Source organism: Salvelinus sp. IW2-2015, linkage group LG19, assembly GCF_002910315.2.
Source record: "Salvelinus sp. IW2-2015 linkage group LG19, ASM291031v2, whole genome shotgun sequence".
Lineage (NCBI taxonomy): Eukaryota > Metazoa > Chordata > Actinopteri > Salmoniformes > Salmonidae > Salvelinus > Salvelinus sp. IW2-2015.
This window is the reverse complement of record NC_036859.1, coordinates 20,002,647-20,029,826: the sequence shown is the minus strand read 5'-3', so window position 1 is coordinate 20,029,826 and position 27,180 is coordinate 20,002,647. Positions and strand designations below refer to the sequence as shown.

At 41.9% G+C, this 27,180-nt stretch overlaps 1 protein-coding gene across 2 annotated transcripts in view; it reads left to right on the top strand.

Moving 5' to 3' along the window:
- LOC111979622 (sickle tail protein homolog) overlaps positions 1 to 23,579 on the top strand; it is a 52,794-nt gene extending 29,215 nt beyond the window's left edge. For both annotated transcript variants that reach the window (XM_070448871.1, XM_070448872.1), the window contains 15 exons: positions 3,771 to 4,579; positions 6,242 to 6,369; positions 6,531 to 6,700; positions 7,532 to 7,716; positions 9,343 to 9,479; positions 9,753 to 9,900; positions 9,992 to 10,523; positions 10,783 to 11,074; positions 11,280 to 11,536; positions 11,802 to 11,972; positions 16,594 to 16,713; positions 18,223 to 18,306; positions 18,865 to 20,499; positions 21,162 to 21,299; positions 21,997 to 23,579. In XM_070448871.1, the coding sequence (XP_070304972.1) occupies positions 3,771 to 4,579; positions 6,242 to 6,369; positions 6,531 to 6,700; positions 7,532 to 7,716; positions 9,343 to 9,479; positions 9,753 to 9,900; positions 9,992 to 10,523; positions 10,783 to 11,074; positions 11,280 to 11,536; positions 11,802 to 11,972; positions 16,594 to 16,713; positions 18,223 to 18,306; positions 18,865 to 20,499; positions 21,162 to 21,299; positions 21,997 to 22,410 (5,220 nt within the window). In that variant the 3' untranslated portion in view covers positions 22,411 to 23,579. The remainder of the gene's footprint in view (positions 1 to 3,770; positions 4,580 to 6,241; positions 6,370 to 6,530; positions 6,701 to 7,531; positions 7,717 to 9,342; positions 9,480 to 9,752; positions 9,901 to 9,991; positions 10,524 to 10,782; positions 11,075 to 11,279; positions 11,537 to 11,801; positions 11,973 to 16,593; positions 16,714 to 18,222; positions 18,307 to 18,864; positions 20,500 to 21,161; positions 21,300 to 21,996) is intronic.
- Positions 23,580 to 27,180: the final 3,601 nt, after the last annotated feature.

Below are 27,180 nucleotides of genomic sequence, written 5' to 3'. Positions count from 1 at the left end.
TCTTGGCAATTTCTCGCATGGAATAGCCTTAATTTCTCAGAACAAGAATAGACTGATGAGTTTCAGAAGAAAGGTCTTTGTTTCTGGCCATTTTGAGCCTGTAATCAAACCCATAAATTCTGATGCTCCAGATACTCAACTAGTCTAAAGAAGTCCAGTTTTATTGCTTCTTTAATTAGCACAACAGTTTTCAGCTGTTCTAATATAATTGCAAAAGGGTTTTCTAATGATCAATTAGCCTTTTAAAATGATAAACTTGGATTAGCTAACACAATGTGCCATTGGAACACAGGAGTGATGGTTGCTGATAATGGGCCTCTGTACGCCTATGTAGATATACCATAAAAAAATCTGCCGTTTCCAGCTATAATAGTCATTTACAACATTAACAATGTCTACACTGTATTTCTGATCAGTTTGATGTTATTTTAATGGACAAAAAATGTGTAAGTGACCCCAAACTTTGAACGGTAGTGTACGTACTGTACGTATCAAAAATAAAAGTCTAAATAATTTCAAATTCCTTATTTTAAGCAAATCAGATGGTACCATTAAATTTTTTATTATGGATAGCCAATGGCACACTCCAACACTCAGACATTATTTACAATCGAAGCGTGTGTTTAAACACATGCAGAGGCAGTAGGGATGACCAGGGATGTTCTCTTAATAAGTGCATTAATTGGACTATTTTCCTGTCCTAAGCATTCAAAAAATATAACAAGTGCTTTTGGGTGTCAGGGAAAATGTATGGAGGAAAATGTACATTCATTTATATAGGAATGTATTGAAGTAAAAGTAAAAGTTGTCAGAAATATAAATAGTAAGACAGGGATTGGGAGGCATGTAATCCTACTGGGAAAGAGCTCAAATTCCTTCGGTGGGTGTTGTTTTCAGCACGTTGTTTTGTGGTCTGAGGAGAAGTAATGTCGAGGGATCCGATGTCCTGTTGCTCTGTTGTTTTCAGAGCGTCCTGTTAGATTGACGGATAGACGTACCGCGTCGAACCTCTACCAGAGGAAGAGCCTGACTGATCATCCTCAGATTGATCCTCCGATCTACTTGATTTAACTCACACCTTAAATCAGGCTCACCTCACTGTATGATCAGAGTATTTACATGAGTTTAGTGGTAGCGCAGATCTTCCTCTCCTATGAGAGATCACCTCAGATATAGATAGACAGAGACCGTTAGGCCCCATGGATGAAAGATGATCTCGCTTTTGCACTGGTCTGGAATGCATCGCAGCTTGAAAATGTGGCTTTGTTTAAGTTTATTACTGTACCCACTGGTGGTCAGCCCAGCATGTTGTTCCATAGATGAGGTATGTGTTTTGGGGTATTTCTGAGCAGATAACATTAATAATTGTAACGATCTTCGTTGGGAGAAAGAGAGGAGGACCAAAGCGCAGCGTGGTAAGTGTTCATGATGAATATTTAATGGATCAAACTGAACACTGAAATACAAAACAATAAAGTGAATGAACGAACGAAAACCGAAACAGTTCCGTGTGGAACACACAGACACTGAAAACAACCACCCACAAAAYCCAGGTGGAAAAAGGCTGCCTAAGTATGATTCTCAATCAGAGACAACTAACGACACCTGCCTCTGATTGAGAATCATACCAGGCCAAACGAAAAAAAACAACATAGAAAAACGAACATAGATAACCCAACCAACTCACGCYCTGACCATACTAAAACAAAGAAATAACAAAAGAACTAAGGTCAGAACGTGACAATAATGCCTTGATCTAAAAATATTTCCTGTTTGAGGCACTCTTGTTGTTTTATCACAGGATGAGCAAAGGTTAATGGGGGGAAACAAGATTGAAAATATTTCCATTGTAGCAGGCCTACAGGGTTTTTCAGCTGTCCCCGTAGGAGAACCCTTAGAAGAACCCTTTTTTAGTTCCAGGTAGAACCCTTTTGGTTCCAGGTAGAACCCTTTTGAGTTCCATGTAGAACCATTTCCACAGACGGTTCTACATGGAACCCAAAAGAGTTCTACCTGGAACCAAAAAGGGTTCTCCTATGGGAACAACCACAGAACCCTTTTGGAACCCTTTTTTTTATAAGAGTGTATGTTAAATGTCTATGTATGTGTGCTTTGTTGTGGAAATATTGTGGTATCAATGTTAAGTTCAAAAGGTCATGAAGATAATTCTGCTAGAATTATGCACAAAATACTATAACTATAGCAAACATAGCAGATGGCTTGTTGTGTATGAACGAGCTGCTCTCTTATTTGCATAAAAATACAATCGGTTTAATACTCCATTTCACTTTATTTGCGGTCGTTGTAAATGAGGTCACCTCTTTGACTCTAGGGTTAATACTGGAATATTCAAATTGCAGTTGTATCTGTTATGACACGCCGCCTTATGAAGGGGGAATAAACAATCCCTATGAAAAAGCAGAAAGCCAAGTTAGCCCACACCCCTCTTGCATCATGCAACCATTGTAGAACTCTTATCACTGTTCAAATCTGCTGAACTGCTGAAGGTAAAGCATGTAGCACGAGGACTAGGAAGAGTGTGAGTACTATAAGAAGTATATTCTTGATTCTACAGTCAACTATCAGGCTACTGTACTTTTGCTTATATTTGCTACAGTACATGATCTGAAGTGTATGTACACTCTTTAAAAAAGGTGCTATCTAGAACCTAAAAGAGTTTTTCAGCTGTCCCCATATGAGAACCCTTTGAAGAACCATTTTTGGTTCCAGGTATAACCCTTTTGGTTCCAGGTTTAACCCTTTCCACAGAGGGTTCTATATACATACAACCTAAAAGAGTTCTACCTGGAACCAAAAAGGTATCTACCGAAGAACCCTTTTGAAACCCTTTTTTCTTAGAGTGTACAAAATAAATTATCTTCCTCAATTATTAGCCTACATTTGCTTAGATTAGCTGCAGTACAGTGATCTGCAGAGGGCTCTACGGTGCAACCATTTTACTCACATATGCGCCTATTTAAAAATCACCCAGATGATAATTGTTACAATGATTACTTCACTGTACCGCAGCCCGTGAGTGCCATGGAGAATACACTGAGCGCAGATTCATGATTGCCATGTTTGCACCATTACTACAAAGATTACTTTGTGTGCTCTTACATTTTTCAACTTTGGCACACACTTGCTCCTTGTAAAAAAGGTTAGCGTAAAGCCGTGCTGTACGTTTAAACATCAACATTAATTGACTGTTTCACAGAAACGAGTCCATTTTATTTGACAGTATGATGATGTAAACAATCTTTTTGGATCGTTGTTGTGAAAAGGTTCTGAAGTGAGTACAGACAAAGAGGCAGATCAGGGAGAATATTTTGTCAATGCAATGGTCATGTTGGGAGTTCCTCATACTGCATATTTATCTTGTCCTGCACTCATAGTGAACACAACAAACGCTCTGTGTCTGCTCTGTACATGGCGAGGCATGACAGTGTTGTTTAGCTATGGTACCATTCAACCTTTGTGGATGTGGTTTTCCTCTCTGTTTCTCTCACACTCTGTTTATGGCCTTTGTCAAAACAGATCCTYGTTCTGTCTGCGATTTGTCATTTTGAAGGTAATATTTTGACATGTATGACAGTCAGGGACAACAGAAGATGTTTTTTATAGATGTATTGTTGAGGACACAGACATACCGCTAACCTAATGACTGAGAATCTCTGCATAGCTCATCAAGTTTTGTATTAGCAGGCTTTTCTAGTCTCTTTCCATTGACTTTAAGATGATATGTTCTCTGAATTTCCTCCTGTCTACAGATACCAAGAGAGATACTGTATGGAAGTCATAGCCCTGTCCACACTTTACAATCCACCCGCATTCCTGTCCACGCAATTCAGGGGTCCATGTCTCCCCCCATGGCCCGCTCCATGCCCTCCTCCCCCTCCAGGATCCCCTATGGTCCCCAGGCTGGGGGAGGGGTGCCAGGCAGTGCCACCCTCCCCAGGGCCAGCATGTCCAGCGGGCCACCCAGCAGGTCCGTCACCCCCTGCCCCAGTGCCATCCTGGAGAGAAGAGACGTCAAACCTGATGAGGACCTGAGCAGTAAGAGTATGGCGCTGGTGCGTGCCGACGGGCTGTATGTCAACGTCACTGACCCCTACGGTGTCCAGGAGGGCCGGCTGAGTATCGCCTCCTCACAGGGGGGCAGCCACACGGGGGACGTGGTCGACATGGGTGGTGGCCTCCTCCGGGCTTCGGGCAAGTCCACAGCCTCCTATTCAGAGAACCCAGAGCAGCAGCACTCCCTCTACAGGCAGAAGTGCCGGAGGTATGGTGAAAACCAGGGACTACCGCCGTTCGGCACCAAAACCCCACCATCTTCCCCTCACAGAGTGAATGAGGTCAGGATGATTGACAACCATGGCCCTGTGGCCCCGGAGAGGGGGTCTCCTATTYGCCGGTCCCTGCGGAGGGAGAGTAATGGTAATACTGTGGAGGTGGTGAACAGGACCAGGGGTAGTGTGTCCTCTGTGTCCTCCTCTCCTGTGTTCCTGGAGTTCCCCCCAGGGCACCATGGGGACAAATTGTTCCAGGGTCACCTCACCCCCAATGACCCTCAGACCAGGTGAGACAAATAACAGAGAGCATGGCTAGGCAGTCTGATGCAAACTACCACTTGAACTTTGGGTTTTATGAACATAGCACATAGCACAGTACTACATAGCACAATATTGTTATACACTAKCACAGTATTATGAACTAAATAGCACAGTATTATGAACTACATAGCACAGTATTATGAACTACAATAGTACAGGTATTATGAACGGACATAGCACAGTATTATGAACTACATAGCAGTATTATGAACGTACATAGCACAGTATTATGAAACGTAACATAGCACAGTATATGAACTACATAGTACAGTATTATGAACGACATAGCACAGTAATTATGAACTACATAGTACATTATTATGACGACATAGCACAGTATTATGAACTACATAGTACAGTATTATGACTACATGCACAGTATTAGGAACTACATAGCACAGTATTAGGAACTACATAGCACAGTATTATGAACTACATAGCACAGTATTATGAACTACAATAGCACAGTATTATGAATCACATAGCACAGTATTATGAAACTACATAGTACAGTATTATGAACACAGCACATATTATGAAACTAAATAGCACAGTATTATGAACTACATAGCACAGTATTATGAACTACATAGTACAGTATTATGAAATACATAGCAACAGTATTAGGAACTGACATAGCACAGTATTATGAACTACATAGCACAGTATTATGACTACATAGCACAGTATTAGGTACACATAGCACAGTATTATGAACTACATAGCACAGTATTAATGAACTACAAGCCAGTATTATGAACTACATAGTACAGTATTATGAACTACATAGCAACAGTATTAGGAACTACATAGCACAGAATTATGAACTACATAGCACAGTATTATGAACTACATAAGTACAGTTATTAGAACTACATAGCACAGTATTAGGAACTACATAGCACAGTATTATGGAACTACATAGACATATTGCTACATAGTACAGTATTATGAAACTACACTAGTAAGTATTATGAACTACATAGCACAGTATTATGAACTACATAGTCAGTATTCCTGCAGTATTATGAACTACAATAGCAGTATTTATGAACTACGTAGCACAGTATTATGAACTACATAGCACAGTAATTATGAACGACATAGCACAGTATTATATGAACTACATTAGCACAAGTATTACTGCATAGCAACAGTATTATGAACTACATAGCACAGTATATGAAACTACATATATACTATCAGCAGTATTATGAACTACATAGCACAGTATTATGAACTACATAGTACAGTATTATGAACTACATAGCACAGTATTATGAACTACATAGCACTGTATTGTGAAGTAAATAGCCCTGTATTGTTAACTATGTATTGTTTGGGGCGGCAGTTAGCCTAGTGGTTAGAGCGGTGGACCAGTAACCGAAAGGTTGCTGGATCTAATCCCAGAGCTGACATGGTAAAAATCTGTTGTTCTGCCTCTGAACAAGGCAGTTAACCCACTGTTCCTAGGCCATCATTGTAAATACTAATTTGTTCTTAACTGATTTGCCTAGTTGAATAAAGGTTAAATAAATATAAAAAATAAATACAAATTACATAGCACAGTATTGTGAACTACATAGCACAGTATTGTTTTGGGCCAAACATGTATTGTTTTTTGGCAGTGAGCGAATGAAGGCCATGGAACAACAGATCGCCAGTCTTGCTGGCCTTGTTCAGCATGCACTTTTTATTGGGCCAGCTGAGAGAGATGGGAGGACTGCTTCTCCTTTCCATGTAAACAACAGTGCAGGTAACTGTTATTACACAACTATATTAGTGTTACAAAGTCAGTGTTGTATTTGTTTTTCTGTTGTTCCATACATGGTTAATGAAAGTTATTTTGTATCTTCCCTATTTTAATCCCACATTACAGTTACTCATAGAGTTGTGTCTAACTGATCTGATATGTAGGAGTGTCAGCAGTTCCTGCAGCCAGAAGCCCTGCCATCCTGGCAGACGCCGCCAGTGCTCTAGTCTCTCAGGCCCATCCCCCTGACCCCGCCCTGCAGGTCACACTGACCACTGTCAGGAGGAACGTCACTGATCTGCGACRGCAGCTGCACCAACTCAGACAGCTACAGGTAGTCAAGCCACCTGCACATTACATGAATCCGTTATCTGCATAGATACAATGTACAGGTAACTCTGCCAAAATAAAGGAAACTCCAAAATAAAGTGCCTTGATGAAGTGCCAGAACAGCTTCAATGCATCTCGGCATAGATTCTACAAGTATCTGGAACTCTATTGGAGGGATGTGACTCCATTATTCCACCATCATTTGGTGTTTTGTTGATGGTGGTGGAAAACGCTGTCTCAGGCGCCAGTCCAGAATCTCCTATAAGTGTTCAATTGGGTTGAGATCTGGTGACTGAGACGGCGATGGCATATGTTTAACATAGTTTTCATGTTCATCAAACCATTCAGTGACCACTCGTGCCCTGTGGATGGAGTCCTTGTAATTGTATGGGGGCATAACCATGGTAACCAAAATAATGGCCTGCCCAGCATTTTTATACATGACCCTGAGCACGATGGGATATTAAWTGCTTAATTAACTCAGGAACCACACCTGTTTGGAAGAACCTGCTTTGAATAGACGTTCTATCCCTTGTTTACTCAAGTGTTTCCATTATTTTGTCAGTTACCTGGACATGTACACAGCATATTTTTATGAGGTGTGTGATTGTATGTGATCAACAGCTTTGGGTACTCAAGCCACACATCACGATCATCCAAATCTGCATATATACAGTATATCTTAATTAGGTTTTTATGTCGTCCTCCAAAAACGAGTTCAGCCATTACATTCATCACATTCATCCATCAAATAGCTGTATATTAGTCATTAGATATACTGTTTGTAATACCACCGAGAGTCCTGAGACCAGTGGGTGTGATGATCCATCCACAGATGCAGAACCAGGACAGTGTGAGGGTGATGCTGAAGAGAGCGGAGCAGGAGCTGACTGGGGTTATGTCTGAGACCTTACAGAGACAGCAGCATGAGACAGAGCCTGCCCAGAGACAGAGGACCACAGTGGATGAGGAGAGACACAAGTACCTGGCCATGGAGGAGAGAGTACTAGCCCAGCTCAGGTAAGGGTTTGGAAGTATTGTAGAGCCCCACAAACTGATTGACAGGATAGACATTTAATGAGGGCATTGACTTTATTTTGCCTATCTTACTTTTGCACACTCATTGGTGCTAGTCAAAAAATAGTAAATAATATGATCTTAGTTTCAAGTTCGAGTTTCAAGTGTTATTAGTCGTATGTACAAGATACACATGGTATACACCGTCCAACCAAATGCTTACTTGCATACTTAAATATTATGATTTTAAAGCATCGGATTAGAATTCTAATTTGATGTGCTAAGGTAGCCTTTCAACATTCACAATTGGAACAATAAACAGTAATCAGACGATTGTAATCCGCTCCAGATGCCGTATTTGTTTTTTTATGTGGCAAAACTGCAGCTGCTGAAACTAACATTGTGAACTAACTGCGTTATCTCATGTTGAAATGTGAAGTAATATAATTACGCAATTAGTTTCAGCTAAAGTGGGATTAATAAATCAACTGTGTTTATGCAATCGGTTTCCAGTGATATAACAAATGTTACGCAAAAATGAGTCATCCTCCTATAGCTCCTCCCACCAGCCTCCTCTGACCGGAATGTGGTACATACAGTATCCCAGCTATGGAATGAGTCATTAGTGTTCTGGCAAAAATTTCTAATAATGTTGCACAATGTTTAAATATGCTAGTGAGGCTGTTTCCCTTGTGATCTGGGGGGACTGTGTTACAGACTGTGATAGGAGAGATAGATAATGGAGTCAATGTCAGCTCATTGGACTAAATTAATCTTGGGAATAGGCTCACTGGGGGCGTTAGAAAAAACCTGTTGAACAACTGTTATCATATACTGTATATAGCTGTTATGTAATCTTGAGAGCACTGTTTGGATGGGAAAACAGATATTGGGAAACAGCTATTTGTCACACTTTCTCACGCTTACCATAGTTATTTTGGATAGTGAGTCCCTTTTAGGTCCAGACATGCATGTACTTGCTTTGTGACTTTGGATGAAGCATTGTTGCTTCAGAAGAATCCAACCATTATGGTCATTTTACATTCGTCCATTTCAGCAGGAATTTAATTGACTAAAATAAGTTTACATTAGTCATGGTCATTGTTCTGCATCTGGTTGTTAAACACCTGTTTTGAGTATTTTGATTGCAGCAGCTGACACAGAGACTGTGCTTGTCAGACTGTTGTCAACAAACAGCTTCTGACTGAGCATATCAAACAGGTTTCTACTCTGTCAGCAACAGTGTATCTTTATGTTTGAACTTCCCTCCTGGCATAACATCAGGGCTAGCTTAAAACTGGATCGAAGGGTAATGGGATGCTTAGGTTTTTATACATGATCTTATCTATAACGTTATACTGCAAAAGTTTGAAATCAATTGCATGTCATGAACTCAACGTTTTCCGCCATCTTGTCTATTGCTGGCTATTACATTAGGAGAAATCACCATGCAAAAACTACAGTGGCTATAAGAAGTGAAAAACAGAACAATTTATTCGTTGCACAGTGAACACAATCATAACATAGGGCCAGGCCAATCTCCAATGTCTTTCCTTGTCATTCCAAGCATGACAATTATTTTTACTGTAATGTAATGGCCAGATGTGTAACCTAACCTATGTCTCTCAGGGAGCTGGAGGAGTACGTAGACTGTCTGAGAAGAGACTTGTCCTCTTGCCCAGGTCAGCAGTCAGTCACCCTCAGGGATGTGGAGGAGGGAGCTGTCAACCTCAGRAGGGTGGGAGAGGTCTTGGCTGGGCTTAAAGGTGAGCACTGTCTGGGGCTGCAGCTAGAGGTTAGCACATCACTGACCACAGGTAGAAGATGTTGTGCAAGCGATTCAGAGTTACCGATAGCAGGAGTTATTCCACAGCCACAGTAGCAGCATTAATCAAATCCAATAGTTATTCACAGCCAGTTATGTCATGTTTTAAGGTAAGGGTTAGCTGATGCCTCTTTGAATGTGTGACAACATTTGGATTGATGGCCCAACTACCTCCTCCTCCCTCCCTCCCCCTCTCCCTCCCTCCCTTYGTCAGGTGAGTTTCCTAGCCTGCAGGGGAAGATGCGGACAGTTCTGCGTGGGGAGGTAGAGGCAGTGCACTTTCTGAAGGAGGAGCCTCACAAGATGGACAGCATGCTTAAGAGGGTCAAAGCCTTGACGGARGCTCTCAGCGGTCTCAGAAGGTACATGCTGCCCCTGTATATCCTCCATAACATGTAAGAGGATGATTGATGATCTGAGTAGTCGAATAAAGTCATGTTGCGTTCCCTTCAGATGTGTCACAGAGAATCATCCTCACGATCCCGAGCCTGGAGCAGCCAAAGCATTCATAGAGGAGGCTGTAGAGCCTGCCATTGCCCAGTCTGATCCCCCACTGAGGAATCCCCCCACCGTGGAGTCCCCCAAACCTCAGCCCAGGTCCTCTGTCAGACCGCCCCTACCCCAGCTCCAGGGCCAGAACCCCGCAGTCAGGCCAGACATGGCCCCCACGTCTCCTGTCGTCATCCACCGYGTGAAGAGCTCTCCCGTCAATATGCAACCGTGTCAGCACTCAGTGGCCCTGCCGCACCACCACCACCCCAGCCCCCCGCTGACTCCCACCCATGGCCGAGACTCCCCCACCGTGGCCAAGGTCAGTCCCCGCAGCCGGGAGAACAGCCCRGCCCTGCAGAAGAGAATGATCACCTGGTGCGGAGATGGACCGGCCCCCATGGCTAGCAGCACTGAGACCACCACACAACCACCTGGCTCAGCGGAGAACCAAACCAACAGGGGCAGCATCAAAAACAGAGTCATGGACATCGAGGTAGTCATCCGTCTGATATATAATCTCAGCAATTATCTAATTGACTTTAATGAGACAAGGTGTCTTAGGTTGAACTGGAGAGTGTCTATAAACCTCAGTGGTCTGTTACTTACTGTGTAATATAATCACAGAGCATAGTATAACTGATTAATCATAGGCTTCTGCCAGTTCTCTCAGAAAGTAATCTCAGCAAAGTGTGTCTAAATTTCAGATTGGTATGAATTGAGATGTCTGGGCCTCTCTCTCTCCCACCACATAGGCTGCAGAGAGAGAGGGGGGCATGGAGGAGGGGAGGCCACCACAGAGATCAGCCACCTCTGCTGGGAATCAGTTTGAGCAGATTCTCCAGGAGGCCCAGGCCAGCCTAATGAGGGCCATCCCCGACCTAGAGTTGACCGAGACGGGGAGGAGTGAGTCTCAGTTTCCCAATCCACCCCTAGCTCCAGACCAGCCATCTCTCCCCCAGACCCTCCCAGACCCAAAGATGCCCCTCAACACTCCACTGCTAGACGAGATGGATGTTCCTCAACCTACTGAGGCATCTCTTCCAGGTAAGAAACTTTGGAAGTTAATGGATCCATTAAATTGTTGGAAACTATGGAAGGACATGTGTTCTGTTTTATTTGGGTTCAGTTTAGCATTAGTATCTTGACTAAATGCGAAGATATATCAATATTATTTTCTGTTTTGTAAAGTACAGTACATTCTATACAGTATCCAGTACATTGTCTGTGTCTGTGTGTCGTCGTCTGACAGAACCCAATCAGCCAGCTAATGTGGCTTCTGAGATGACTGTTCAGGGCAGCCCTGAGCGACCACACAGGCCTATGGTTGAGAAGCCTCGCAGGCCCAGTGTGGAGAGAGAGATGAGGAACAGCCCAGAGAAAGCAGGGAAGTCCCCTCCACCGCCCCCACCACGGAGGTTCTTCACGTCACCATCAAGCTCAGGCCTGACCACAGGGAGGTCTGGAGAAGTCGTATTTACTACCAGGAAGGAAGCTACCACCACACGGGTGTGTGACTAATTTGTTTGGCAGTTTCCCTAGTCAAGCAGCATTCCAAGACATTTTTCTTCGAAAGGATAACCTCAGTATCTAGAAATAAGCATTCAACATGTGACCCAACATTCATGTACATAATATTTGTAACACTGCAAGTCAAATGGAATCCTTAGTAGTGTATGCAGACTATGCACATATGACCTAGTGGGGGATAGAGTGTCAATTTATTCAAGACAGTATTCCAGTTTCCAAGTCAGTGTTTTACTATCCCCTTCAGGACGATGAAGAGGAGGTGTTCCTTCAACCCAGTCTCAAACCCACCAGACAGCTCCCAGAGGTCAAGCCCAAACCCCAAACCACATCTGTTATCACAGCCTCAGCTGAGCCAGAGGAAGAGGAGGATGAAGAAGAGGATGAGGAGGAGGATACATTCATGAAGGAACTACAGGTAAGTTAACACTCTGTCAGATACAGTTGAAGTCGGAAGTTTACATACACCTTAGCCAAATGCATTTAAACTCAGTTTTTCACAATTCCTGACATTTAATCCAAGTAAAAATTAAAGTAAAAATCACCACTTTATTTAAAGAATGTGAAATGTCAGAATAATAGTAGAGAGAATTATTTATTTCAGCTTTTATTTCTTTCATCACATTCCCAGTGGGTCAGAAGTTTACATACACTCAATTAGTATTTGGTAGCATTGCCTTTAAATTTTTTTTACTGGGTCAAACTTTTCGGGTAGCCACAATAAGTTAGGTGAGTCTTGGCCCATTCCTCCAGACAGAGCTGGTGTAACTGAGTCAGGTTTGCAGGCCTCCTTACTCAAAACACGCTTTATCAGTTCTGCCCACACATTTTCTATAGATTGAGGTCAGGGCTTGTGATGGCCACTCCAATACATTTACTTTTTTGTCCTTAAGCCATTTTGCCACAACTTTGGAAGTATGCTTGGGGTCATTGTCCATTTGGAAGAGCCATTTGCGACCAAGCTTTAACTTCCTGACAGATGTCTTGAGATGCTGCTTCAATACATCCACATAATTTTCCTCCCTCATGATGCCATCTATTTTGTGAAGTGCACCAGTCCTCCTGCAGCAAAGCACCCCCACAACATGATGCTGCACCCCCGCCCCGTGCTTCAGTTGGGATGGTGTTCTCGGCTTGCAAGCATCCCCCTTTTTCCTCCAAACATACCGATGGTCATTATGGCCAAACAGTTATATTTTTGTTTCATCAGACCAGAGTATATTTCTCCAAAAGTACAATCTTTGGCCCCATGTGCAGTTGCAAACCGTAGTTTGGCTTTTTTGGCGGTTTTGAGCACTGGCTTCTTCCTTGCTGAGTGGCCTTTCAGGTTATGTTGATATAGGACTCGTTTTACTATGGATATAGATACTTTTGTACCTGTTTCCTCCAGCATCTTCACAAGGTCCTTTGCTGTTGTTCTGGGATTGATTTGCACTTTTCGCACCAAAGTACATTCATCTCTAGGAGACAGAACCCTGTTTCTTCCTAAGCGGTAAGACGGCTGCGTGGTCCAATGTGGTTTATACTTGCGTACTATTGTTTGTACAGATGAACGTGGTACCTTAAGGCGTTTGGAAATTGCTCCAAGGATGAACCAGACTTGTGGAGGTCTACACATTTGTTTCTGAGGTCTTGGCTGATTTCTTTTGATTTTCCCATGATGTCAGCAAAGAGGCACTGAGTTTGAAGTAGGCCTTTGAAATACATCCACAGGTACACCTCCAATTGACTCAAATGATGTCAATTAGCCTATCAGAAGCTTCTAAAGCCATGAACATAATTTCTGGAATTTTCCAAGCTGTTTAAAGGCACAGTCAACTTAGTGTATTAAACTTCTTACCCACTGGAATTGTGAAACAGTGAGTTATAAGTGAAATAATCTGTCTGTAAACAATTGTTGGAAAAATGACTTGTGTCATGCACAAAGTAGATGTCCTAACCCGACTTGCCAAAACTATATTTTGTTAAYAAGAAATGTGTGGAGTGGTTGAAAAACAAGTTTTAATGACTCCAACCTGAGTGTATGTAAACTTCCGACTTCAACTGTACATACCACAAATACACTACATGACCAAAAGTATGTGGACACCTGCTCGTCGAATATTCCAAAATCATGGGCATTAATATGGAGTTGGTCCCTCCTTTGCTGCTATAACAGCCTCCACTCTTCTGGGAAGGCTTTCTACTAGATGTTGGAACATTGCTGCAGGGACTTGCTTCCATTCAGCCACAAGAGCATTGGGGAGGTTGGGCACTGATGTTGGGCATTTAGGCCTGGCTCGCAGTCAGCGTTCCAATTCATCCCAAAGGTGTTCGATGAGCTTGAGGTCAGGGCTCTGTGCAAGCCAGTCTAGCTCTTCCACACTGATCTCAACAAAGGGGCATTGTCATGCTGAAACAGGAAAGGGCCTTCCTCAAACTGTTGCCAAAAACTTGGAAGCACAGCATCGTCTAGAATGTCATTGTATGCTGTAGCATTAAGATTTCCCTTCACTGGAACTAAGGGGCCTAGCCCGAACSATGTAAAATAGCCCCAGACCATTATTCCTCTTCCACCCAACTTTACAGTTGGCACTATGCATTTGGACAGGTAGCGTTCTCCTGGCATCCGCCAAACCCAGATTTGTCTGTCGGACTGCCAGATGGTGAGCGTGATTCATCACTCCAGAGAACACGTTTCCACTGCTCCAGAGTCCAATGGCGGCAAGCTTTACACCACTCCAGCCGACGCTTGGTATTGCGCATGGTGATCTTAGGCTGCCCGGCCAAGGAAACCCATTTCATGAACCTCCTGACAAATAGTTATTGTTCTGACGTTGCTTCCAGAGGCAGTTTGGAACTCTGTAGTGAGTGTTGTAACCGAGGACAGACAATTTTTACACACTACACTTTTCAGCACGGTCCCGTTCTGTGAGTTTGTGTGGCCTACCACTTTTCGGGCTGAGCCATTGTTGCTCCTAGATGTTCCCACGTCATAATAACAGCACTTACAGTTGACTGGGGCAGCTCTAGCAGGGCAGAAATTTAACGAACTGACTTGTTGGAAATGTAGCATCCTATGACGATTCCATGTTGAAAGTCACTGAGCTCTTCAGTACGGGCCATTCTACTGACAATGCTTGTCTATGGAGATTGCATGCCTGTGTGTTCAATTTCATACACTTGTCAGATATGGGTGTGGCTGAAATAGCCGAATCTACTAATTTGAAGGGTTGTCCACATACTTTTGTCTATATAATGAATGTACAAAGCATTTTTCCATTTTGGACCTTTTTAACATAAACATTAACACTAGTGTACATGCATTAATACACTGAACAAAAATAGAAATGCAACAATTTGCATGTTGCAATCTTTCCTTATATATTTTTTWATCCTTTATTTAACTAGGCAAGCCAGTCCAGATCCAATTCTTATTTACAATGACGGCCTAGGAACAGTGGGTTAACTGCCTTGTTCAGGGGCAGAACAACATATTTTTCTCTTGTCAGCTCAGGGATTCGATCCAACAACTTTTCGGTTACTGGCCCAACGCCCAAGGCTACATGCCGCCCCAGTTACACTTCACATAAGGAACTGAGTCAATTGAAATAAATTCATTAGGCCCTGACCTATGGATTTCACATGACTGGGAATACAGATATGTATCTGTTGCTCACAGATACGTCATGCAGAACRACACATCTCCTTTGCATGWAGTTGATCAGGCTGTTGATTGTGGCCTGTGGAATATTGTCCCACTGCTCTTCAATCCCTGTGCGTAGTTGCTGGATATTGGTGGGAACTGGAACACGCTGTCATACATGTCGATCCAGAGCATCCCAAACATGCTCAATGGGTGACATGTCTGGTGAGTATGCGGGCCATGGAACAACTGGGACATTTTCAGCTTCCTGGAATTGTGTACAGATCCTTTCCACATGGGGCCATGCATTATCATGCTGAAACATGAGGTGATGACAGCGGAATGGCATGACAATGGGCCTCAGGATCTCGTCACAGTATATCTGTGCATTCAATTTGCCATCGATAAAATGCAATTGTGTTCGTGGTCCGTAGCTTATGACTGCCCATACCATAACCCCACYGCCACCATGGGACACTGTTCACAATGTTGATATCAGCAAACCGCTCGCCCACACAACGCCATACATGCTGTCTGCCATCTGCCAGGTACAGTTGAAATCGCAATTCATCCGTGAAGAGCACACTTCTCCAGCGTGCTAATGGCCATCGAAGGTGAGCATTTGCCCACTGAAGTTGGTTACTACGCCGAACTGCAGTCAGGTCAAAACCCTGGTGAGGATGACGAGCACACAGATGAGCTTCCCTGAGCCGGTTTCTGACAGTTTGTGCAGAAATTATTCTGTTGTGCAAACCCACAGTTTCATCAGCTGTCTGGGTTGGCGACAATCCCGCAGGTGAAGAAGCCGGATGTGGAAGTCCTGGGCTGGCGTCGTTACATGTGGTCTGCGGTTGTGAGGCCGATTGGACGTACAGCCACATTTTCTAAAACGACGTTGAAGGCGGCTTATAGTAGAGAAATTAACACTAAATTCATGCCAAATGCACGCTCCCTCAAGACTTGAGACATCTGTGGCATTATGTTGTGTGACAAAACTACACATTTAAAAGTGGCCTTATATTTTCCTCAGCACAAGGTGCACTTGTGTAATGATCATGCTGTTTAATCAGCTTCTTGATATGCCACACCTGTCAGGTGGATGTATTATTTTAGCGAAGGATAAATGCTCACTAACAGGGATGTAAACAAATTTGAGCACAAAATTTGAGAGAAATAAGCTTTTTGTGCATATGAAAAATTCCTGGGATCTTTAATTTCARCTCATGAAACATGGGACCAACACTTTACATGTATGTCGCCTTCTGTTGTTCAATGGAGTAATGTTTGTGTGAACGAGAATAAGTGCAGCCAAAAACATCAGATTGTGTGATATCAGCCTTTGTTGTACAGCCACAGAGCCCTTGTCATGCAATCTGGAATCTGTGATCTAATCAGTGCACTTTGACCTCCTCAGGTGTTTCAGAAGTGCACTCTTAGAGATGTAGGCACAAAGTGCGTTGTAGACCTCACAAGCACTGCATCCCAAGTCAGACAGATAGAACCAGAGCTCCCCCTCTCACCCAAAGTCCCTAAGGTAACAGATGCCCTATTACTAACCCCCTGTGTGTGGTGTGCCTATGGTCTGACCTGAGGCCTGCACTCATTGCTTATATAGTGCATTCGGAAAGTATTCAGAGCTCTTGATTACGCTACAGCCTTATTCTAAAATTGATTCAATTGTTATTTTTCCTCATCAATCTACACACAATTCCCCATAATCACAAAGCAAAAACATTGTATTTTTTTATTTGAGCAAATGTATAAAAAATTATAAACTGAAATATCACATTTACTTAAGTATTCAGACCCTTTACTCAGCACTTTGTTGAAGCATCTTTGGCAGCGATTACAACCTCAAGTCTTCTTGGGTACTGAGGAGTGGCTTCCGTCTGGCCACTCTACCATAAAGGCCTGATTGGTGGTGTAATGTAGAGATGGTTGTCCTTCTGGAAGATTCTCCCATCTCCACAGAAGAATTCTGGAGCTCTATCAGAGTGACCATCGGGTTTTTGGTCACCTCCCTGACCAAGGCTCTTCTCCCCCGATTGCTCAATTTGGCCAGGCAGACAGCTCTAGGAAGAGTCTTGGTGGTTCCGAACTTCTTCCATTTAAGAATGATGGAGCCCCCTGGGTTATTGGGGACTTTCAATGCTGTAGAATTGTTCTGGTACCCTTCCCCAGATCTGTGCCTCGACACAATCCTGTCTCGGAGCTCTACGGATAATTCCTTCGACCTCATGGCTTGGTTTTTGCTCTGACATGCACTGTCAACTGTGGGACCTTTTATAGACAGGTGTGTGCCTTTCCAAATGATGTCCAATCAATTGAATTGACCACAGGTGGACTCCAATCAAGTTGTAGAAAGATCTCAAGGATGTTGAATTGAAACGGGATGCACCTGAGCTCAATTTCGATTGTCATAGCAAAAGGTCTGARTACTTATGTAAATAAGGTTGTATTTTTAATTCACTGCTTATCTAGGCCTCTAACACAAATTTGATCTGGGGCCTGGCTGTCTGTGCTTACAGCTTCATCAGCCTCTGAATCTGGTCTAAGCTTGGATCTAGAGCTTGCTTTTGATTGAATGTGCTTCTGAATACTGGTCTGACTGCCACTCAGTGCTGTGTTTTGTTATTGCTGCTAGAATGGCCTGGGGACCAGAGGTTTGGTGTTTCTCATGTTTTCTTCTCTCTTTCATGTTATCTCTGCTTTTCAAAGAATTGGCTGATGTCTCATAAAAAAKATGTATGGTGTCTCTTGGTGTTGGAAAATATTTGCTCTTGATTTCCAGTTCCCTTCCACTCTGAGATTACGRACTAATCATTCATACTGTGCAGTGTTCTTGCCTGGCTTTGTGAATGAATCTGCATCTGATATTTTGTTCTCTTATCACATTCGTATCACATTGTGCTTGACTCTATTTCCCTTAGTGTTCTACGCATGCTCTCTTGGCTGCCATAGCTGGTCTCTTCACTGTAAATTAAAGTGTAATCTGAATTCAAAGAGCTGTTGTGCGATGATGTTATCCCCTAAACTGTCCTAGGAGAGTCAGGAGAACCAGGGTAAAGAAAAAAGTGTGCTCAACACCAATGAAAACAGATTTGACACTGTACCAAAGAGTCCCAGGGTAAGTCTTTCATCCCCATATTAACCATGTTCCTCAGTCTGAATACAGTATATACAGGTAACTACCAAAATAAAGGAAACACTAACATCAAGTGTCTTAATAGGGCGTTGGGCCACCATGAGTGGCCAGAACAACTTCAATGCGCCTTGGCATAGTTTCTACAAGTGTCTGGAACTATATTGGAGGGATCCGACACCATTCTTCCATGARAAATTCCATAATTTGGTGTTTTGTTTATGGTGGTTGTGGAAAACATTGCCGCGGGAACCGCTCCAAAATCTCCCATAAGTGTTCAATTGGGTTGAGATCTGGTGACTGAGACACACAGACACTCTTTAAACCCTCTATGCTCCTTTGAGACCCCTCTTTTAAAGTCACGGAGATCWCTTCTTCTAGCCATGTTAGCCAAAATAATGGTCAACTGACCCTAAGAATGTGTGGAAGCACCTGCTTTCAATATACGTTGTATTCCTAAATTACTCAGTGTTTCCTATATTTTGGCAGTTACCTGTATATATTTTTTTTATGTTAATAGATATTTCCCTCCTTTTTTTCCAGGTCATGTATTATGTTATGGGACAGATATCCAATGAAAAGCCTCCATCGGGAAGAACAGACCAATCGGAAGGGAGAGAGGGAACAGTGTCCCCCTCACAGGTGGCAAACACAAATATGCTTGACTCCCAGCAGCCAGAGTTACTAACAGCAGATGATTCACCTCTAGTGGTGGAGTGCCAGGATTGTCCTCCTAAAACACAAAAGATAGCAGTTGGAGAAGATAGTGAGAAGGCGAGCCTCGTAGATGAGAATGACCTGAAGGATCCTGTTGAGAGTCAGAAAGAGGAGGTGGCTGAACCTGTGTGTTCTACAATACCTGCAGAGAAGAAAGACTTACCTGCACCTACCGAATTGAGCACTCATCCTGCTAACAGTATACCATCATCTCCACCAGTACCAGCAATCCAGCCTATGACTATTATAGCTCAGGAGGGTTCAGGTAGTCCAGTGTCTCCTCCACCAGTAGAGAGTGTGAACCTGGATGACAGCCAGAGCCAGCAGGTAGTATTTAGGTCATCCAGAGGCAGAGCACCACGGTATGTAGAGGAGAGCAGCAGCCTGAACCCTGACCTCCCCGACGAGGAGGGCTCTCCTCCCCCTGAGAACATCTCCTTCATGATGATTACCAATAACAGAGTGCAGGCTCTATCCACCAGGCAGTACCAGGAGATAGTAAGTAGTACCAACGGGTTCGAGGTTCAGACCGTCAARGTGGGGAACGACACCACCACCAGCGTCAGCCAGGAGGAGCACTGTGGCTTCGACAGGAAGCCTGTGATCATCATATTCGACGAGCCCATGGACATCCGGTCGGCCTACAAGCGTATGTCCACCATCTTTGAGTGTGAGGAGGAGCTGGATGTGATGCTGCACCAGAAGAGCATCGAAGAGGAGAACGAGGAAGCAGAGAAGAATGTACCTCAGGTAAAGCCTAACACTGATCTCCAACAGGCAAACAAGACAGCAGTGACAGAAAACACTGCAAGCGGTCACAGTAATACTCCTACTGTGGTTGCGCAACAGACAAGTACATCAGAGTGCTCATCGCCAGAACAGTCTAAAACAGAGTCCTCAAATGGCAGCAAACCAGAGTCCAGAAATAAGTTCAAATTCAAGTTCCCAACAAAAAAGCTGGCGGCCATCAGCCAAGCGATTCGCACTGGGACCAAAACAGGCAAGAAGACGCTCCAGGTGGTGGTCTATGAGGACGGGGAGGACGGACACATGMAGGAGACCAAGAGGTTTGAGATCAACAGCAGCAGCAAACCCCAAACTGACTCCAGTCACCTCACCACTGTGAATAACGTAATGTCATCAAGCACTCTCCCCTTTTCAAACTCTAAACGCAGGACAGAGGCGATCTGTAAGAACACCTACGAGTCCAGAAACAGTTTAGATGAGACCATTAAAAAGCGGGAGATCACCGTGGAGAATATAAGCCCCTCTGCACTTAAGATAGACTCCTGTGAAGAGTCTCCATCCACTGTGAAACTCAAACGAGAGAGGGAGGGCAGTCCCTCCAAGAGGTCTGCCCCTCCTCAGGTCTCTAAGTCCGTTAATCCTCAGAGTAAGAAGTCCAAACCACAACTTCCACAGCTTCCCAGACCGTCCATTACGAGCAGCTCCAAGAAACAGGTCTCTCTTAAAATTCCTTCCCTCTAACTGCACTGGTGGCTGGGTCCCTCTGAGGGCTGGGCTGGTGGCTGTGTCCCTGGTAGATTCCCAACCTCTAACCAATAAAGATTAACATGTTTTTCAGGTGTTGCTGGGGATACAACTTGGATTGTAAGCTGCTTATAAGCTGTCTTTGTGGTGTCAGCTGACATGATTGTTGTCCCTTGGGATCTGGGTTGCTATGATGTGTTTTTGTGGACTTTGAACAGTTAACTTTGTCTGGATCAAAGTGACAGGCTTTAAAATGACTGGCTTTATACTGTACTTGTGGTTCCGTTGTGCATGCTCTGCTCTCAGAGTTTGTGCAGGTTGGTCAGTGGTTCCCAAACTTGGAAAAAAGTTGTGTACCCATAACTTGACCCACCAGCTCCCTACAAATACAAAATAAAATACAGGTGAACACAAAATCCACCATTACAGATAATGTCTCAGGCTACACCCTAGAGCTACCCCTGCTTGTACCCCAGTTTGGGAAACACAAACCTACTGTAAGCATGCTGGAGTCTTATTTCTGGATACAGCTTTTTCTTTGTTGTTGCTTCGGCTCTTAGGTGTTTTCACAATCCGTCCCTAAAATACAGTATCATTTTTGTGTTTCTTTTTGTCTGTTGGAATATTTACAGAATACCAGTGGCTCTCCTTCTTCAAGTCAGATGTCACTTTCTGCATCTGCAAAGTCCTGGCAGCAACCAGCCGGGTCAGCTGACAAACCAGGAGGAAAAGCTCATAAGCTCCAGGGCAATCAGAAGCAGTTTCGACAGGTAGTTTTACTATAAGATGGCCTGTGTCAGGAAGTATTGGAGCAACCACTTTCATGATGTAGAGAAGTGCGTTCATGTAAAGCATTGGAAACTGTACAATTATAGGATGTTTGTTGAATCCATGCGTTCTCTGTCTTGTTCTCCTATGTCTTCAAGACCTTTTGACTTACCATATCTACCATCTTCACCTCTATATGCTCCATGAGCATGCTCAGCATGTAACTTTCAGTCCCTTGGAGATGGAGACAAGGATAGAAGATTGCCAAGGATATATTCACTTCACTTTTTGAAGATCTCCTTGAATTAAGCATTTTCCTTTTTTGCAGACAAATGCGATTCTCTAAACTTAAACAACTCAAATGATTCATCTAAATTCCCCCTCTGTCAGCTGTCCAAGTATTCTTTAACCCTCTTCATCTCACCCTGAGTAGCATGATATTTATGTCATAAACATTGCATGTGCGTGATGAGTTAGTGCATTGAATTGGTTATTTAGTGGGCATCATTAACCCTTTAGATAATTTCTTGACTTCATCTGTTTTACTCTGGTTGTTTATATTTTCAATTAATCATCTATTGTTTGTGTATTTTAGTGCCATCTGTTTGCTTTGTAACATTATGTTTATTTATCTTTGTATAATAACACTTCTTTTGCATTTCTTGACATTCCATGTCTCCTGCCATCTTTGTTTCGCAGGCCATCAGAAGTACTAAGAAAGCAGGTGGGGATAGTAACCATTCTTTCCTTGCTTTACCTGCTTCTAARATCCCAGCCTTTTGTCATAGCTCTGGAAAAAACACGTCATCCCCAGATCCTAACTCTGTGCCTAACCCTATTAAATCACCTTCATCCTTCCCGTCCTCCTCACACAAGTCTTTCATCCCGTCTCTTAATCTGAGTCGTCTCATCTCTCCTAGCCCGTCTCTCAATGACAGACGTCAAAATCTTTCCCTCTCGTCTCAAACCCAAAACGGCCGACCTAGCCATTTCTCTTACTGCTCATCTTCATCTTCCTCCTCCAACTCCCCCTCTTCCAACTCATCCTCTTTGTCCCCCACATCCACGTCCTCCACCTCATCCTCCCCTCCCTCCTCTCCCCGACTGCCATGAGTCAAGGTGCAAGGAGTATCCACCGCATTGCACATATACCCAGCTTCACCGGTCACAAGATGCAATGTGGACACAGCAGCAAAACCACACAAACACCAGCAGCTTCTTTATCCAAGGACATATCATGATCTTTTTATATCTATATAAATTACAGTGGAGGGAAATGCTGTTTTCATGGCAACATAATACAATTGCAGGGCAGTCTTGTTTCTCTCTATCCCTTCCATACGTTTTTGATAATGAACAGTTTGAAAAAGAAAATACATTGACCTGGTTTTCATTCAACACTCACTTTCTCACCAAGAGGACCTTTTTATTTCTGCCTCAGCTTTTGTATGATGATAACCATATTAACAAGATAACTACTTTGCGTTACAAATGATCAACACAAAAAGGTGCAGACGTTCTAGAGTTAATGCTAATGCAGTTTAGTGGTGCTGGAAATCTGGATTTTATTTTTATTGATGTGAGAAATCTTTGGTTTAATTGATGGTGTTGAATATAATGTATATTTTATAAGAATTTGAGTGACAGTTAATATACAGATTTTATCTAAAATAACAATTTATTATATAAAGAAATCAAATGATTTTGGGGATAGATATAGTATATTTCATCTRGCATCAATCATTCACTTGTCATCTGTCAGAGAATCTCTTCTATGCAATGATMTTAGATGTGTAGAGTGTGAGTGGAACTTTAAGGAAAAAAAGAGCTTGGTGATTTCTTAAGCTTCCTATGCACTGCCAAATCCTTTGAGCTAACAAGATAGCTACTGTACAATCAAAGTGATGTTTAGAGGACTTTTATGGCAGTAGATGTGGTACAATGCCAATGTATTTGGTTTTACAGACCATGTATCTAAGACATGCACTGTGTGGATGTTGTAATGTTTTCCTTTGGGATGGCACCTACTTATTTTACCCAAATAGCTTACTGTGATACTCTTATATTCATATCAGTAACTGGTGTTTACATTCATACTTAGTGACAGAAGTTTACATACAAGTACATTTTAGAGATTTGACATATTAGAGAACTATTGTGTTTGCACAACTCATATTTAGTGTTCTCTGATTTTGTAAAGCTGTAAACCATGTTGTAAAAATGTATTGTGGAATGAAATACTTGTGAGGTTGAAAAACTAATAAAGGGCTTTCTGTTAGTGATTTGCTGTATGCTTCTATTTGTTCATKTTATATTCATTTGTATAATTGTATGAAAATATGTTTACTGGCGTAGGTATTGATGCAAAATATGTTTGCACTTCCTATTATTGCCCAACAGAGGGCAATGTACACATGCAATTTTACACAGGAAAGAGGGCGGCCAGACAGCAAAACTCTAGTTTGCTTAACAGTATTTTTCAAATGTTCAGAATCATTTACATAAAATAACTATAYGTAAATGTAATACAGATTTCAAACAGATTTTGAAGCAATAATTTGCTTCAAGTCCAAAATAAATATGTGAAATTCTAAAAGAGCTGAAACAATAGATCTTAAATATGGTCTCTGATTAGGTCATGGATATTGCTCTGACAAAGAAATAAACATGACATAAAAACACATTTAGACTTTACAAATATCTGTGAGAGAATGTCATTAACACATTTATCACAGAGGGAAAGAAACATAATGAGATATCTCATCCTTTTAATTAGTAAATTATTAGTAATTAGTTTCATTAAATGATAATTAGCTCATATGTAAATTCCAGACATAATGAATCCCAATGCCCATCTACGGTAATTAGCATATCATCATTCTGCATCATATTTAACACAGGAAAGTTGAAGAGAGTCCAGATTGTGAGATGCAACTCAGAGGGAGGGATTGCTGGTAATTAAAAATAACTCATTTTAGCATCATAGGGTTAATTATGATCTCTCCCAATGCTTTATGGTAGWGCYACATCAACAGCACAAGTCTAGGAGGACATCCACAAACCAACAAGGAACTTTCTGTCAGTTAATCAAAGATGTGGCTCCCTAATTTGCATTTCTAATTGGAATTACTGTAATGAGGGTGTGAATTAGTATGCTTGCCAAATTAGTCAAGTAGTTTTCTGTAAGTAAAGTGGCTTGTAATACTAGAATTGTGAATGAGTTTGCCATGTTGTTAGATCTTCAGCAATGGTACAAGGCATGATAGAGGTGAAGTCAAGATGTTAACCCAGGATTTGTGTTTACAAATACCAACATATCCAGTACTACCAAGAATGTCAATTAGCCTATTAAATCACACCATAGAGCCGTAGTCACCAACTCTGGTCCTGGAGTGTACAGGCTTTAATTCCAATCATCAAGGGCTTGACCATTAGTTGAATGAAGGAAAGTGTTAAAGTATTGCTCTTTGGCAGGTACAGAAGTCTACACATGACCTTGTAGCTCCCCAGGACAAGTGTTGGTGACCAGTGCTGTGTAAAGAAATGTTTCTGATGGTCGGTCACAGTCAATTGTTGTGGCTAGAAATAGATTAGCGTAGAATGTGTTCAAATATATTGTCTTCATTTTTAACACTGTTTCCCTAAATCAATAAAAGTGCATCAAGTGCAGGCTTTTTTGGTATAAAAAGCTTTATTCAATCCATATCGCGGAAGTTCAGCATTACAGCGTGATTGAAATTTAAAGGCAATACTCCCGCGTTATCAGAGACTGAATTCACAGTAAACGGTGCATATCTCGGCTCAATCGGAAATGACAAATAGATTTCTATAGCACAATCTGAAAGGTTTAAGCGATGCAGATTAAATAGAGCCCTTAGATGGGTTATCATAGCAAAGTTTAGTAGCTAAAGGGCGTATTCATTATGCAGATACTTTTGCAAGACGTTTCTTAAAATGGAAGCAAACGTGAAARTTTTTCCAATATAAACTYTCGTTTTAGTTGCAAAACACAACTGTTTGGACTAATGATTAAACACCAATACTGCAGAGAGCAAACAAATAATCATTTGGAGGGGGTGACAGTAAGTGACACTAAGTTGTAGTGGGACACTTAAGTAGATGAAGTGGGGCACTATTGTCTCATTAGAAATACATTAGTGTCCCACTTCACCTGGCACATTAAAGCATCAATGAGATTTTTTAGAGGTTTATAGATAACACATAGTGTTTTTACAATTTTGTGTCAATGACCTTATAACTAGACCCTCTTCGTGCTATTGGGAAATTGATTTGGGGACATTCCAAGCTCCTGGTGAAAATATAACTAMAGGAGTCTGCACAGCTTTTACTTGACCTGAAACACCTCTATTATTCCCAAAATGCTGTCCCCTTTCACAAATYGAGCATCTTTTCTATCCTACGTTTCTTACATCAGTGTCCTTCCTTTCCTACCCTTGTTATTTCCTTCCACTGTCATCCTATACGGTTTATGTGCTACTTAGACTCGATTTTGAAATGTTATGAACAATTAAAACAACATAATTTAATGTACAGTACTTTAGAATATCTAATGAAGGAAATTACATTTAAATTGATTAAAAGTTTATTTTGTGAATTTTTATAGCTTGAAAGGTCCCTGTCCCACTATTCTAACACCATTCAGGGGAAGTGGGACAGTACTATCAATCTAAATTTCATAAAATATAAAATCTGTTTACATGAATGGTTATCATATTTTAAAACACTATCAACTATTCATTCTAGTACCAAAAGCTAGATTGTTAAATTATAATTGACAGAATGACAGCCTTATCATTCTAGTGCAAGGTTTCATAGTACGCCGGTTTTTCATGATTTTCAACGGGTCACCCCATCTAAGAAACCTGAACACACACATACACTACAGTAAGGTCATACTAACCAAACCATTTTTTTCATTCCAGAACACATACAGCAACAACCCAATAACATTTGTTGTGGTTAGTTAGCAAAATGACCATAGTACAGTACCCTCATACACAAATGTGCCACGACACCTGATGACTTCACTTAAATCAATAATGAAAGTGGGTGCAATATACTCAGAGGCTTTATGTCAGAGGCTTTATGCAATTAATTTGAGGAGGGCACTGATGGTAAGCTCTGGCATRTATAGACATGTATTTAGTTCAATAATAACTACTACCTATTCATCAAACTGTAGGTACCCTCTGTCTTTGTTCTTTTTTTATTCAATGGACTTTCCTCTTGTAGCTTAATTCCGTTATTACTGATTTGGTACATCCTTTGTTTGATTAGAGCTAGGTTTATTTTTAGATTACTATGAATCCCTGTACAGTGCTAGATTTCTTCAAACCCAAGGGTCTCAAGAAAGAGACCCTTGGGTCTGTCCATAGTTACACATGGGTCCAGACAACAGGCATATCAAGGTTATTATTATACCTGTATGAAAAATGAAGGTTATTCAAAAGAAAACTATATGTCAGTAGAAGATAATAGCGTTGTGTACAGTACAGGATATCTAATATGACACAAACCATATTTATAAACCAAAAACTAAAATCAACAATGCACCAACAATTACTTGGTTCCAGATTTCCAAACTTCAACTTCTTTGGAAAAAAATGTACTATACATGCTCAGCTCCCCAAAAGCGTTTCTGGCACACGACCTTGGCTGAGGCACTAATTCAATTGAGTGTTTTTGAGGGCATCACCTCAGGCTATTCACTCACCAGAGGGGCCAAGAGATAACTCCAGGCACTTGTCTGACAGCAAGCAATTTTCTATCACCATTAACTACTTTAATACTTCATTAACAATTAATTAAATCAAGTCTTTGAGGAATTATGTCTTAAAAGTAAGATCAAGAATAAAGACCATG